We start from the raw sequence: 16,340 nt of genomic DNA on the forward strand, positions 1-16,340 counted from the left end.
CCTTGGATTTTCACTACCTTTTTTTTTTTTTTAACTTTTTGGTTTTTTGTTTTGTTTTTATTTTATTATGTTATGTTAATCACCATACATTACATCATTAGTATTTGATGTAGTGTTCCATGATTCATTGTTTGTGCATAACACCCAGTGCTCCATGCAGAACATGCCCTCCTCAATACCCATCACCAGGCTAACCCATCCTCCCACCCCCCCTCCCCTCTAGAACCCTCAGTTTGTTTTTCAGAGTCCATCCTCTCTCATGGTTCGTCTCCCCCTCTGATTTCCCCCCCTTCATTCTTCCCCTCCTATTATCTTCTTCTTTTTTTTTTTTTTTTAAGATTTTATTTATTTATTTGACAGAGAGAGAGATAACGAGAGCAGGAACACAAGCAGGGGGAGTGGGAGAGGGAGAAGCAGGCTTCCCGCCAAGCAGGGAGCCCAATGGGGGGCTCGATCCCAGGACCCTGGCATCATGACCTGAGCTGAAGGCAGACGCTTAACGACTGAGACCCAGGCGCCCTTTTTTTCTTAACATATATTGCGTTATTTGTTTCAGAGGTACAGATCTGTGATTTAACAGTCTTGCATAATTCACAGCGCTCACCATAGCACATACCTTCCCCAATGTCTATCACCCAGCCACCCCATCCCTCCCACCCCCCACTGTCTTGATCCTCCTTCCTGTGTATCAAATTCTAGCTGATCCTCTGGAATAGGGGAATGAACATTGTCAGTAACAGACATTTAAAAATGTGCCTGGGAGTGTTCCTATCTTAAGCTGGCTTTTTTTTCCCTCTATGTTTGATGAGAGATCTACAGAAAGAACAGGCTATGAGCAGGAAAAAAAGGTGACATCCGTATGTCAATGTTAGTATAACCTCCTGCACAGGGAATATCCATTGCTCCTTTAAGGTTGTCCTTTATCCTCTAGTATCTGGCACCAGGAACTATCCCATGATTCCTCTGCTTTACACATTAGCAGGAACTATAACATCAGGAATATATACAAAAGCTACAAGGTCAACTAGGAGCAACAAATGGCCATTGAGGCAGATCTGTCTGCTTTGATGTAATACCACATCACAAGTTAGAGAAAGGAGTGCTAAGAAAACTGGGCTGGAACTCTGGCTCCACCACCTTCTGGAGCATAGGGTCACCTCATTGCTATTGGCCAGAGGTCCTTCACTTGTGAAATTGGATTTGAAACAATAAGGTTACTGTGCTGGATTATGTAAGACAATGTAGGCAAAATTGTTAGCAGAGTATCCAGTAGCAGGTGGAACTGAAAGAGATGCTAGCTAAGGTTACTACTAGCTTTATGACCTGGAGAAAGCAAACTTCACCCCTGGGAAAAAGTCAGCTACCTCACAAGTTTTATGTGATGATTAAATACATATATATTATAATATTACAATATATTGAAATACAGTTTATAAAAATCCCTTAGTAAGGGGTGCCTGGGTGGCTCAGTCATTAAGCGTCTGCCTTCGGCTCAGGTCATGATCCCAGGGTCCTGGGATGGAGCCCCGCATCCGGCTCCCTGCTCAGCAGGAAGCCTGCTTCTCCCTCTCCCTCTGCCCCTGCTTGTGTTCCCTCTCTCGCTGTCTCTCTCTCTCTGTGTCAAATAAATAAATAAAATCTTTTTAAAAAAAAATCCCTTAGTAAAATGTCTGGCACTTTGGATGGTGCTTAATAAATCTTAGCCAAATCTGAACCTGTACCCTCAACATAGCTTCTTAGGATTATAATAATGCAGAATTGGTTTACCTGCTCTGAATGAGAAAAAAATTTAAGAGCATTCTCCATGATAATGAAACTTTACTGTTTTATTCCATTCTACTTAAGCGAATTTGAGGAAACTGAGTAACTGGAAAATAGATAAAGAATAAAACTGAAGAAACTTCTTGCCTGCAGGGTCACATCAGACTTATTTAAGGGTCCTGGATAATTTCAGCACATGAGTGCCTCTTAATAAAATCAAGTATTTATGCTTTAAATGCCTAGTCAATAAAAGGCCAAAATGGCTTTTGGAGGGTTGACAAAGTCAATGAGGAAAACATTGGGAGAAACAGCTCTTAGGGAAATTACCTGCCACTAGTTCAGCCTTGAGCCTTAAAATAAATAAAATAGAAAAATTTTCTTCACTTTTTCTTAAATATTATCCTTTTCATTTTCCTAAGTATTTTTACCAAGCCTCATGCCTGAGTTTTTCACTGTACCTAGACAAGTAACACTCTCCAATCCGTGGACACTTTTTCACATGATACTGCCTTGGAAGTCAAAGAGCTGGCTACTATCCATTATTAAGTGGGATGTATTTAGCTACTGTTTTCACAAACAAACAAACAAACAAACAAACAAAAAAAACCCCACTTCTCTTCCACACCCACTCATCATTACATTTCAGATGTGTACACACATTACTATGGGGTATGTTTTCCAAATCTGTGTTTCATACAAACCCATAGCTAGAGAATTATACGGGTCTGGTGATTATCTAAATTCATTGCTTCTCCTTTTCCGATTCCTGCAAGTTTTTAGAAACTGCTAAAATATTAGGCTAGGAGAGTAAAAGGAAACTGAAATGATGGGTGCTTCAAGTTTCTATGGTTTTCTCAAAAGGCCATATAACCATGAATGATAAAACGTCAGCTGTGCTGGTAAAGTCTCCTTGCAAATGCAAAGCCTGAGTGATCCTATACCAGAAGGCCTGGTACTTCCTGTTGAACCATTAGTTTGTGATTTAAACCTACTTTATAATCCAAAGAGGGAATGATACATAATAAAAATAAAATTGCATAGAATATGATGCAGGTCACGGAAGATAAATTAGGATTATCTTTTATTTCCTAATTTTATCTTTTATTTCCTAATTTTCTTTTAATGGGCTTTCTAATTATGAAACACATATTGACTATAATATGGGACCACAGGAGACACAATCCAGCAGTTCTTTTTAATGGTTGTAACATATTGGGGCATAGCATTTATTAAGATAACGAAAAATTATATAAAAAGAAATGGCAATGAAATTCTACACTAGTGACAACCATTTTAGAGCATTCGGAGGCCACCTCATGCTGTGAGTAAAACGAAGGTGCAGAAATGGAAGCCGTGGCTACTTTCGATCACTTGACTTGGTTTTACAGCTTTACACCAGGGAAAAAGCCATCTTTTATTTAGAGATACTATAGACAACAATGTCTCAGTGCCTGAGAAAGGATTTATTCCTCTTAATCACTCATTCATTATTAGGCATGTTCTCCCTGGGACAGTCAACAATGAATCAATAAAATATATCCCTTCTGTTAACAATATAGTACAGTATCTATTCCCTTGCAGCAGTTTTCCTGCTTTTCTAATTTGTTTATCATTTTTAGCAAGGCTTCTTTCCCCTCCAGATACAAAACCACATTCGGTTAGAAAATTTATTTTGACCCTTTCTAAAATATAATATGCCCTTGAGAGTTCAGTCACTGTAACCTTGACACATTAGGCAAATGAAAACAGGTACCGAAGCGGAAATGTATTTCCAAAGCGTAGGTCAAATGAAAATCTGACCTCATTCATTCAAAAAGTAATTAACACTATTTTAAAAACAGCACATTTTATAAAAATCTGTATGTGTAGTATGGTGTGTGTGTGCAGGGTGGTATATGCGTGTGGTATGTATAGCTATGTGTGTGATGTGTGTGTGTACAGTATGGGGTACAGGTGCCTCTGGTGTGTGTGAACGGTGTAATGTATAGATAGGTATGTATGTATAGTGTACCTCATCCCAAGCACAAGTCTTAAAAAGGGATGAAACAGATCCTTTATGAATTTCTGTGGATAGCAGAAGGGGAAGGACAAAAGGGCAGGAGGAGGAGACGAAGAGAGGAAAAAGGAAAGTGGAGAGCTCATGTCTTATTCCCTATTTACAAAATGCTATCGTTTATGTTTTTGAGTGAATTAGACCAATTCCCCTTAAAAGAACTGAACATTTCACCTCTAGGACTTTAGAGCCTTCTTCTACATGATTATATATAGTGTACAACACTTTGGTAGACTTGAGATTCAGTGGAATAATATTAAGTGATATAACTACGATGTACTGAACTTAACATTTTTTTCTTTAAATATAGCTCCAATGTTTCAGATTTATCTACACCAGCACATTAGTTGTTAATCTGAGGGGGGTTGGCTTAGAAAAACCTAGTTAGTATCTTCCTCTAGGAAAACTGCAGGGAAAATTAAATTTTGAACCCCTTTAAAATAGTACAACTAAACGGTAAAACTGGCTAGGGCCTCATTTGTGAAACAATGAGAAATGAGAAAAAGAACAAATTTTTACTTGGTATCTATTGGGTGCTAAACAACGTTACATATACTTTTTCATTCAATCCATATAGTAACTTCTAAGAGTAGGTACAATTACTAACCCAGCCCACAGGTTATAAAAAAAAGAAATTAGGTGATTAGCCTAGTCCAGGGTCACACTGCTAGTTAGAGCTGAATTCACGCTCACTTTCCTTTACTCCAAAGCACATAATGTTTACACTTTCTCACACTAACAGTTTCCCAAATTGGGATGTTGGTGATGAATTGTAATATTGTGAATTGTCCTTCATTTGGATATTTTTTAGTTTTTACTGTTGGCTTCTGAACTGAATCATCTTCCTTATATTCTTCTGCTATGTAATCTTCAAGGCACAGTGGGGAAATACGACCTCTATTACATCAACTAATAGCCACTCTATTTCTAAGAAAAGGAAATTTTAGCTCAAAAACCATGTATCCACCCTGACTGATATGTCAAATCTCATGGCTAATTTTCCTTTTAGCACTTGCAACTGAGCTTTCGGAGTTCTTCAGTAAATAAGAACCTAAGGAGGTACATGACTTTGGCCCCTGAGCAACAGATGGGGCAAAATGAAGGGAGAAAAAGATGCATGAAGAAACTGAAACTCAGGAAGTGATGAAGATTTATGGAAGCAAGTGAGAACAAGAAAGATAAGGAAGGAAAAGAGGAAGAAGAGTTGTCTTCACAAAGCAGAAAAAATTCACAGTATTATCGTGGCCATGAGCAGAGTTTTCTTAGTGATGAAGTGACCCCTAGTTCCCTTCCTGTAAAATGATTTCTCAGTTTGCAGGATCATGACTCCATCTGTGTAGTTGCTGGTTCACTGTTACATACTGTCCCAGTGTTGAAAAACAAGTCATCCGCCAGTTTAAATATTATTGACTCATTGACTGAATTCTTTTACTAGGAGTGCATGTTGCGATGAAAGGCCAGGCTTTTGTTGTTTTAAGAATACTTGCTCTAGCTGTACATGCAACTGTATTATTCTCTAACTATCATTTTTCACGTTTGTTATCACGAAGTACTAAATTTATGGTGGTATATAGGTTTTCTATCAAAAAGTATTAGGGTTATGAGGGAAACATACAATCACTAGTCTTAAGGGGTTTGTAAAGCATGAGATTGTCATGAAAATGGAGATATCCGTTTGCCTTTTTCCAAACCAGAAACAGAATTTATTTCCATAGGTTAAAATAATCCCTCACATTCATGTGCATATCCTTCAGGACTGCCTTTCATGTGGACAACTCTAAAAATATGGGGTGCAGCCAATGGTCTTGTTGCAGAATAAGCCAACTATCCAACAATATTTGCTTAGGAAGGAGGATGATGAAGACTGGTTTGTTGGTTCTATCATTCATACTTACTAACCTTAAGTTTTAATAAATAATACCAGCAGTAACAATGACAGTTAACACTTAATTACTTATTATGTATCAGAAACTGTCCTGAGTACTTTGAAATACATCATTTTTTTCTATAAGATATAACAATTCTATAAGGTAGGTACTGTTACTAACTCCTTTTTACAGATGAGGAAGGTGAGGCAAAGCTTCCTTGGGAAAAGGAACTTGCCCAAAGTCACACACAGGGTATGATTAGCCAAGCTGGGACTCAAATACAAGATTTTCTGATTTCAAAGCCCTGCTACACTGCTTTACTGGTACTACTTGGAGGTAGTAGGAATTGTCAGAGTCCTTCCAAGAAAATTCCTAACTATTTAGGACAGACTTCCTATCCGAGCTAAAGAAAACAGGTCAAACGAAAAGCTATCTCCACTTCAACTAGTACTCACTATGCATATGTTAAGCCTCAAAATGAGTTTTTCAAGAAAACAATGATCCTTCTTAGAAGGAAAATTACATATAAAATTTTTATATATTTTTCACAGTTAAAACACATTCAGATATGTCTTCCTTGGCTTCATATTACCCTCTCTACCAGCATCGAATTAAAACGAGTTTCAGTTTCCATTAGCCCCAGGTGTGTGGATCTTCTTTGGGACAGGTGTGCTGACAAAGCCCTTATCTGGCTTTATGAATATCTCACACCTCAAAACAACTGAGGAAGTATCTTTTTTCCTTTAGAAAAAATTGCTGTATGACTCCTCAGACTTGCCTATGAAGTCAAATTACAGACTTCTTCATAAATAAATATTTACAGAGATAAATACATAAAGATAGATAGAAATAATGAAGAGGAAAGTTCAAAATCCTCCAATTCAATATGTCTGTGAGTCAATATTTTGAACATGCATAGTCTGGACTTCCCCTGAAAGTCCGAAATGGGAGGGTAACCCCCCCCCCTTTCTTTTTGGACAAGTTCTACATGGTTGTGTAATGGTAACATCCGTGTCTCAAGCATATTTCATTAATCCTAATGGTAGTATCTATCATGCACTGAGTGCTTACTCTTTTCCAAGCAGTTTTTAAGTTATGAAATATTTGTAATCACTATAACATTTTGACAATAAGCTTTTGTACCTGTATGTCATTCACGTTGCCTGAATCTTTAAATTTCCCCTTTGTACTTGTCTCCGCTTTGCTTTTAAGCATGAGCTTTATTTTAATGTGTGTTGACTGTCCTTAAATAAGACCAAAGAATCCATGAGTGCAAAGCCCAACAATGCCCTATCTTTCCATCAGTGTTACTGACTGACCCAATTTTAGGGAGATACTGTTCTCTTGTCTCTCACCACTCAAGATGCTACAGCTGTTCTAAGACTTCTCCACCCAAGGGGCAGAGAAGAATGCAGATACAACACCAAAATTTCTGAGAGTAATCTGACACAGCCTGGTCACAAGCATTAAAATTCTTTGTAGTATCTTGTTTAATTTTTAAATTTTTGTTTGCATTCTAGTCTAAAATACATCCACGTTTGTTTTACTGAAAACATTAAGAGGTTTTTCCTCAGAATCTATAAGTAAAAGTGTATAGTGCATGAATGTGCCCTACATCTATGCTCAGGTTTACACAGCCCTCAGTACACTGTTGTACTCCTGGTGCTGTAAGACCTTAGTCAAAAGCCTGGAGTGTATATCAATTTTTATTTTAAGGGTCAAAGACCCGTAGCTAATTGCATCACCTGGGATAACTAACACTATTACATGTAATTGCCTGACACAAATGTCTACCCCTCAGCCTCCCAGAGCAATATAAAACAACTTTCCCCAAAGTGAATCTTTTCTCCCAAATGCCTTCCATATTGTAAAATGATGATGAATTACTCCAAAAAAAAAAAAAAAATTCCAGAAACCAAATTGAGCACCTTTTTGTGAAAAAATCCTGATGCTGACCCAGGTTTGGCAAGATAGATATTAAAGTGCTAAGATGTGTAGAATCAAATTCCTTACCCAGAACTTACTTCTTACTTTTATGTCTTTCCTAACTCTAGAATATAAATCTTCCCTGAGAGCATAACACTCCTTTTCTTTCTCTCATTTCCTCTTTTCCTTTCTTATTTACATTGTCTAGGACAGATGAACTATAAGGCTCTACTTTACCACTAGGTGACTCCAGTCTGAGTTTCTTTTTTAATTTTACGCTTCAAATTATATAAAGTGAGTAAGTATCTTGTTTCTTCTTTAAGCTTAAAATAATCTATTTAGAGTTTACTTTAGGAAGGGATTCCTATAATAATAAGGAAACAGCAAAAGATGGGATAGAAGTTCAGAGGACTGGGTTGGTCTGGTCCTTATATCTGTTAATATTTTTACCTGGTTCCCTCAACTATCAGATAAGATCAAGACTAATGTACACTAAATCTCCTTGCAAATACTGCAGTTTGAGTTATTTTCAAAGTGCTGAGCTAAATACGTTCACATTCCAGAGCTCCTGGTTTCACCTCCTGATTGAATCACGTGGCTAAGATACCTTGGGGTAATGAGACTTCAAACTCAGCAGGATGGTTTCTCAGAGAAAATACCATGTCGAAAGCCTGCATGCATGGAGCCTACACCTTCCTCCAAGCACAGAGGAAGCACAAACACTAAGCATGATGTCCTCACCTGGGTCGGGAGGCATACAGGCACAGGAAAACTGAGTATTGTAGCCCACTTTGAAGTTGGAGTTGATGGGGTAGTAGTCAGCTAGCTTGATCATCTTCTTGAAAGCATCGTAGATAAAGATGAAGCTAATCAGAGAAGAGAAGCCCTCTTCGGTGAAGCGAGTGAAGTACTGAACCAAGAAGCTGGCATCTGTGGCCACCAAAATGAGACACAAGAAGGCTGACCACAGGCCAATCCAAAGGCGAAACTCCAGGTAGTCAAAATTATGGTCCCTGGAAAGAAGAAAGAAAGGTACTTAGACTCCTCCTCCATGGAACACAAAGAATAATATAGAACTACCCAATGACTGCAGAATGACTGCTAAAAATACAAGATCTCTTTTAGACACTAGATATAAAGCTCAGTCTTGATTTGATCCAGAAAATATTAAGGTTAAGAATGTGGTCTAGTAATATTATTAAGCTACCATAAAGAAATAATCCCAGAAGTTTAAGAATGGCATAAAAAACAGTCATACCATTTGTATGTAAATCACTCAATTTTCTCATTCAAAAAATCTGGTCCCTGCCTTTATGGAATTTATAAAAGAAACAATTTGAAAGTGTCACGTTGGTAGCCAGTATGTACTCATTTAATAAATGTTTGTGAGCTTTACTGGTTAATGAAGACACTAAGCTAAATATGTTCTCTGTCCCTACATCATTGCAATCTACTGAGGGAGACAAACTGATAAACATAATCACACCATAAAATACTACATGATATCTAAAGGTTCCCACAGAGTGTCCCAGAGGAATAACTAATTCTGGCTGGGGGAGGACAAAAGGAGTTGCAGAAAAATCTCAAGGTATTAAAGGATAAATAGGATAAGTACACTGTAGAGTATACTTGCTGTGTTATAGCCAGATGCAACCACTTCTCACGAAGCTTGCCCACAGACATGATATCCTCCTGCTAAAGTGGTGTGCAAAGCATCTTGTGACCACCTTGTTTTTCGTCTGTTCCCATCCCACAGCAGTCTTAGAATAGGCTGCCTGCATCAGAGGATGCCATTGTTTTTTGAAGGCCTTTCCATTTCTTATAAGTAAATTAGTTCACATTTAGGAAAATACGGGTCAAGTGTTGACATTTACCATTTCATATTGATTCTTTTAAAATTATGTGAAGATTACTTTATTGTATTCTCATCACTTGTGATGAAAAAGCAAATAGTAGTAGTCATATTTCTTCTACAAGAAAAAGAAACAATCAAGGAGCATGCATGCTTGAAGTTCTACAGTTTTGCTTTTAAACAGTGAGTTTCTGATGGTGATATATTTGAATACTTTCCTAAAGGCATGGTATCAACACCTTCACCACCACCAACCCAGTCTGGGCCACCAAGAAGTCTTTGCTTGATTAAAGTCCTTACTGATATCCATGTTTGCCCTGCTCAAAGCCATTTTCCACATCACAGCCAAAATGATCTTTTTAAATGTAAATCAGATCCCCCCCACCCCCATTTAAAACCTTTTGATGGCTTCACACTGCTCTTAGAATAAAATTTAAATTCTCTAACCTAATATAATGCTTGGCCTATAGGTTTCCAATGAAAACTTGCTAGATGAATTAAGGCAAGCCTATGGCTTAGGACTTGAAATAGTTACTGACATGACCTATAAGCTATCACAGGGAGCCAGGAGATCCCGGGTGAAAATTTTACAGAATATTAGAATTAAAAGTTCCTTAGATACTGCAATGATTAATTTTATGTGTCAATTTGGCTAGATCACGTGGTACCCAGATATTTGGTCAAACATTATTCTTGGTGTCTCTGTAAGGGTGGTTTTGATGAAATTAACATTTAAATTGGTACACTCTGAGTAAAGCAGATAGCTTTCCATAATGTGCGTGAAACTCATCCAATCAAGTTCTTCAACCAAATACAGCAAAATATCTGCCAACTCCAAGCAAGAAATTTTCTCCAGCAGATTGCCTTTGGCCTTTATCTGGAAAATGCCTTTCTGGTTCTACAGCAGGCACCCTTTGAACTTGAACTGGAACATCAGCTCTCCTGGGTCTCCAGGCTGGCCCACCAGATTTCGGACCTGCTGGTCTCTATAATTGTGTGAGCCAACACCTTATAATAAATCTCTTTATCATATTGCTACTGTTTCTCTGGAGAATCTTAATACAGATATCAATTAGTCAACTATGTCTCATTTTATAGATGAGGACACCAAGGCCAATGAAAGTTAAGTCACTTAATGCCAAGGTTTTAATGGCAGAGCTGAACCAGAAACCAAATCTCTGCATTCTTGGACTGCTCCTTTAAAAAATTACACCATCATTCCCCTAACTGATGTGTATTTAGGGTGGGCCTTAAAATCACTGTCCTGGGGCACCTGGGTGGCTCAGTCGTTAAGCGTCTGCCTTCGGCTTAGGTCATGATCCCAGGGTCCTGGGATCGAGTCCCACATCGGGCTCCCTGCTCGGCAAGAAGCCTGCTTTTCCCTCTCCCATTCCCCCTGCTTGTGTTCCTGCTCTCGCTATTTCTCTCTCTGTCAAATAAATAAATAAAATCTTAAAAAAAAAAAAATCACTGTCCTTTGTTTCCCTCTTTTCAACAAATCACATAAATTGGAAATATTACCAAAGCAGGAGATTATTAACACTTGGGTAGAGAGTTATCTCCTATGGATTTCCTGGAATCTTTCTGAAGACATTTTTTGCATTCTCTTATAGTTCCCTTTACATCTGGAACCCCACTGCTTAATCCTATGCATGTCTTTGTGAGATAAGTAGACTATAGAAAAAGCTAAATTCTAGGAATTTGAGATAATTTACATTATCACACAATGAATCAAGTCTCAGTCAGAGTTAAGAAACAGTTTTATTACTTCTGAGCCAACAAACTTTTTCCTTAAAATAAAAATTTTAAACAATTACCTAGTTTTTCTTCTCTAACAAGACGACAGGGCAATCTTGATTTGTTCTAAGAATGCTAATGGTTGTTTAGAGAATTGATGTTTACAGAACAGGATGAGAAACAAATCCAATAACTAGCTAATGGTTAGGAACATTCAGTTTGAGTACAAAGGAAAAAAAAATGCGTGTATACACTTAAATCCTAGGATCTAAACAATATACCAAAATAGCTGTTCTAAAATACTAAAATATTCCCAGAGTAGCTTTATAAGAATAACCGAAATAAAATCACGAAAACCCATGGCACTTCATTATAAAAGGGCTATGTTTACAGCAACAAGAAGAAAGAGGAATAAGAGATGAGAAACTTTTTAAAACAAGTTGATCAACAGTAATGACTACAATAAAATGGCAATATTACATCCAATAAGTTTATCAGTCCCTTTAGTGCCAAGTTTAAATAGCAATTAAGCTATAAAAAGTAACAGGAAATGATAGTAGAGACAAAAGAAACTATTGTGAATTCGAATGAGAAAATGGGCTTACATCCTTATGATACCACAGTGTTCCTAGATATTTTGAGTTATAGTTTCTAAGGAGCATAAAACCAAGGTACAAACTGAAGAACTAACCTGAAGCATGCTACAGAAATTAATGTTCAGTCACTGACAAATATAAAACTCCCTAAACTACATGAATAAATCCAGTAATATAATAGAAGAAAATAATCATTTGAAGGCCTCTAAGTAAAATGTTCAAAGAATAGAAGGAAAAAATTATTGAATGACCAAATGACAATTATACAGGTTAAACTCCAACTTTAATTACGGGGCTTCTACATAGCTTAGAACACAGTGGTAAAACTTCTTTCAGATTACTAACATTATTATAAGGTTTATAAGGTATAAAAACAGTGCAAAAGAGGCTGCAGGATTAGGAAAACAAAACTACAACTGTCATTTTCAAAGTCTGTAAGCTCTTGCCTTCGTTCTGTTATTAATTTTAAAAAGGTGACAGCACATCTTTCATATTCCTTTGTGATTCTCCAGTTTATAGGGCAAACATTAAAACCTGTATCCCATGTCAGAAGGAAACCAGTGGGTTATGTGGAATTTATGTTCGAGTCCACTCGAACTACCTACTTCTCAAAAAATGGTAAAATACGTTGGGAAAAATCTGGGCAAGACAGACTAAAGCAGTTTCTTTACCAAAGGACTTCTCAGATCTCTTAGTAAGCTAAAGTGTAAAGTGAATTACTAAGAGGGAGATAAAATATACAGCATTTTCCAGATTTATTGGGATCACAGAAGCTTTTTATCCATGGAACACCTAAAATGGGACTAGAAATTGAGGAAATACACTTTGAGAAATAGTGAACTACACAAATAATCTGTATCTAGACAAAATATTAGCACTGTTGTTATAATATTTAAGCAAATGATACACCATAGTGAACAAAATAATAAGGTTTGCCACATAAGTACCACATACTACTCAGTGATGAATTTAAAGCACAGCTTCTCAAATGTTTCTTGTTGCTTTACAACTGTTTTCAAATAAATCACTTGGAACTAGGTTTACATTACCAATTATGATGAAACAGAAGGGAAAGTGAGAAAGGAACGTGCTTAGTGAAAGGAAATAATCTCTATCCTACAATTATCTAAAGTAAACTGGGATGCAAACATTTTCTGTATATATTAAGGCTCTGATCACATTGCATCCAATAAATCTTTCTGCAAAGGTTGCACATGTTTGTTCCTGTTTATAGTACATGCTTGTTTCATCTTTCCACAAAAGCTTTCTTGTCTCACACAATGTTTTCTTAAACATATAAAAATGGTTTGACTTTCTATAAACTGACACAAACAGAATTCTTTCCAATGTCCTACTGAGAATTATGATGGAGGAGGGATTTGTAGTGGTGAGCTACAGAAAATTCACATTATTTAAAATTTAGAACTTTAAATTTTCCTAAGACCCTTGCTGATGTTCTCAACCCAGTTTTCAAAACACTAGTTTTAAATCCTCATTCCCTCCTCTATCTTGGGATTGTTTTTGATGGCTCACAGAGGTTCAAAGGCTACTGTACCAGTATTTAAGTCCAGGAGGTATCACGTAGGTAATAAAATTTCCAATAATAAAATCATAAAAATGTATAACAATATAAGACTACAGAAATTCCAACAAGGAATGCCAGCAAGTCATAGGAAATTCTGCAATCTACCTAAGGATGGGAAAGGCAATTCTCTCAGAGGGGTATCAAGTTCATTAGAAAGAGGCCAGAATACCCAATTTGATTTTGAATCTATTTGTGTGCTAATGTGGCCACTTGGATAATTCATTTAACTTGATTTTCTCCTTCTTAAAAGGATCCATCAATTTCTAAAAGAAAATATGATATCACAATGTTATGTCCATTAAGAGTGTGTAGTGACTCCATAAGAGCCCTAGGCCCCCGACTCAGAAAGCAAAACAGAAATTCAAATCTCAGCCCTACCAACAACTGATGACGGAGCCTTCAGCCACGCACTTACTCTCTCCCTGCCTGTTTTCTAATCTATAAAACAGGGTATGGTCCCTCCCTCAGTATTGCTACAGGACTCAAATGAGGGAGTACATGTAACACACTTAGGATAATACTTGGTACCTTGGTACATGATCAGCGCTCAACAAATGTTATTACTCAGCTGACTCTTAAAATGTATCTTTAGTTAAGAACACTGAGATCAGGGTTAGGAGCAGTGGATCTATCGGAGCAGCTGGGCTCTTTCCTTAATGAGTCATGTGACCTTGAACAAGACATTTTCTTTCTCTAGTGTATCAGTCAGGATCATGGTTGGAAATAGAAGGCATTCTCGAACAGGACTGTGAGGAAAACTTAATAAATGGGCTATTTACAGAGGTGTCGGTAACCGAGAATGGCAAGGTACTCGGGGACTAACGACATCAGGGAGCCATTTTTACCTCGTGGCTTGAAAAGGCTGAGGAAGGACTAGAGTCACCAGAGCCTGGAGAGGGCTAGAACCAGGACAGAGGGGGCACCTTACAGGGGCTATACGCAAGGAACAAGCCCCTGCCAGACTGCAGTGTTAAAGCGGGGACAGTGAGGGGCAGGGAGGTAGACACTCACCCTGACTTCTTGCCCTTCCTGTCCTATTGGAGCACTACCAAACCCAAGAAGAAGCCAGCGGGCAAAGGAGCCTTAGTGTTGCAATCCACACAGGGGTCAGCCCCTGGAGCATAAAGCAAGGCTATAAGGGCAGAGAATGACGATGAGGACAAGTGGATAGTACATCATATGGGCCTCCGCTGGATCAAATATAAAATGTGTGTTGGAATACCTAGTCTCCAAGGGCCTTCCAACCTCCACATCTTAAAATTCCCATGTTCCAATCGACCTCTTTATTATTCTACACTCAATCTAGACTATGAATGTTCTACAATTAAACAATCCTAATGGATAATTAGATACGTGTATACATACTTGCTGAAATTAAATAGAAGCCTCTCAAAGACTAGAACAGGTCCTGTGCTGCTCAAGATGGTGAGGGGCTGACCGGCAAACAGGCAGAAGACAGCTCCAGAGACAGCTGTACCCAGGAAGCTCTCCAACACACCCTAACAGAAAGAAAATAAAGCTGTTAAAAGAAACACGTCTTTTTCCTTCCCATGTGTGATGGCACTAGGGAAATTAAGCACATGAATATGCTATTACGAAGGCCAGAGCAAACACAGCAAATAGACGTGAAGAATTAAGATTCTTACCAGCAGGAATATCACCATGTATTTCACCATATGATTTAGTCATTTACTCCAAGGGCTGCCAGCCCACTCCAAAGAACTACAGGAATTATAACGACTGGTGGCTGATGACAGAAGGCAAAAGGAGGTGACTCTGATCCATTCTAAAAATATTAACTGAAGCTTCTGTATGTGAAATCACACTGTGTAATAATACCACCAAGTGGGTAGAAGTGATTCAGTACTTTGGGGGCTGTTTTTCTCTCTGTGGTTACCTTCAGTGTTTGTTTCAGCCTGATGTCACCTTGCACATAGCAGGTACTTATGAGTAGTTACATTTTAAATACAAAAGCTATTTTTTCTAAAGGAAAGATTTGAGAGGGGAGCAAAGGGGGCAAAAAAGAAAGTTGCCCTCTATCCTGCAATCCCTAAGACAGCAACTCCAAAAAAAAAAAAAAAAAAAAAAAATTCTTATTATCTATTCCTTCTCCAGTGTAAACTAACAGAAGAGCTTTAATTTATTTTAGAGGAAATACATGTGTAGGGACATGAATAACTAAACCTTTGTGGCCAGGGGCGCCTGGGTGGCTCAGCCGGTTAAGTGTCTGCCTTCAGCTCAGGTCATGATCCCAGGGTCCTGGGGTTAAGGCCCGCATCGGGCTCCTTGCTCGGCGGAGAGCCTCCTTCTCCCTCTCCCTCTGTCTGCCGCTCTGCCTACTTACGCTCTCTATCTCTGTTAAATGAAAAAATAAATAAAAATAAAAATAAATAAATAAATCTTTGTGGCCACACCTCCCTATGGTTTTATCTCTGGAAACTCAACCCATTGTTTTCCTTTAGCCAAACAAGAACAAGGAAACATAAGCCATCAAGTATCACTGACTTAAAAGATTATCGTAATTTACTTAATCATGTCATTTGGGACCAATGCCTCAGACGATAGCAAACTAGTCCATATCCTCTATTTTTCATCAGTTCGAATTTTAGTTAGAAAAGCACATTTTTATTTGTAAGAGGACCCTTTTCTAAACTTGAAATAGTATTCTATCAAGGGATGATTTTTTAAATATAAAAAGATGACAGAGCCCCTTTATTCATACGTAAGGGTAGACATCTAAACCATAAAACTGTAAGATAAACATTTTTCAAATGAGTAAATATTCTATAGCTTTAAAAGACACAAATATATATATATTTAATGGTAGGTTAATTTACATAACAGAGCAAAATTGTGTGATCTCTATAACTATATGTGTATACTAAAACAAAATGGTACTAGGAAGATCTCCCTCTTCAACTGAACAATAAGTTACCTGTTCATAGAAGTATGATTTATGTTT

The 16,340-nt window shown here is 37.7% G+C and overlaps 1 protein-coding gene across 5 annotated transcripts in view; it reads right to left on the minus strand.

The window, feature by feature from the left end:
- SLC4A4 (solute carrier family 4 member 4) overlaps positions 1–16,340 on the minus strand; it is a 351,065-nt gene that overhangs the window by 78,210 nt on the left and 256,515 nt on the right. For all 5 annotated transcript variants that reach the window (XM_035004843.1, XM_035004842.1, XM_035004844.1 and 2 more), the window contains exons 13-14: positions 14,744–14,877; positions 8,350–8,621 (exon numbers count right to left, since the gene is read on the minus strand). In XM_035004843.1, the coding sequence (XP_034860734.1) occupies positions 8,350–8,621; positions 14,744–14,877 (406 nt within the window). The remainder of the gene's footprint in view (positions 1–8,349; positions 8,622–14,743; positions 14,878–16,340) is intronic.

This window comes from Mirounga leonina, unplaced genomic scaffold (assembly GCF_011800145.1).
Source record: "Mirounga leonina isolate KUSES-001 unplaced genomic scaffold, KU_Mleo_1.0 Mir_129, whole genome shotgun sequence".
In the NCBI taxonomy this organism is placed as follows: Eukaryota; Metazoa; Chordata; class Mammalia; order Carnivora; family Phocidae; genus Mirounga; species Mirounga leonina.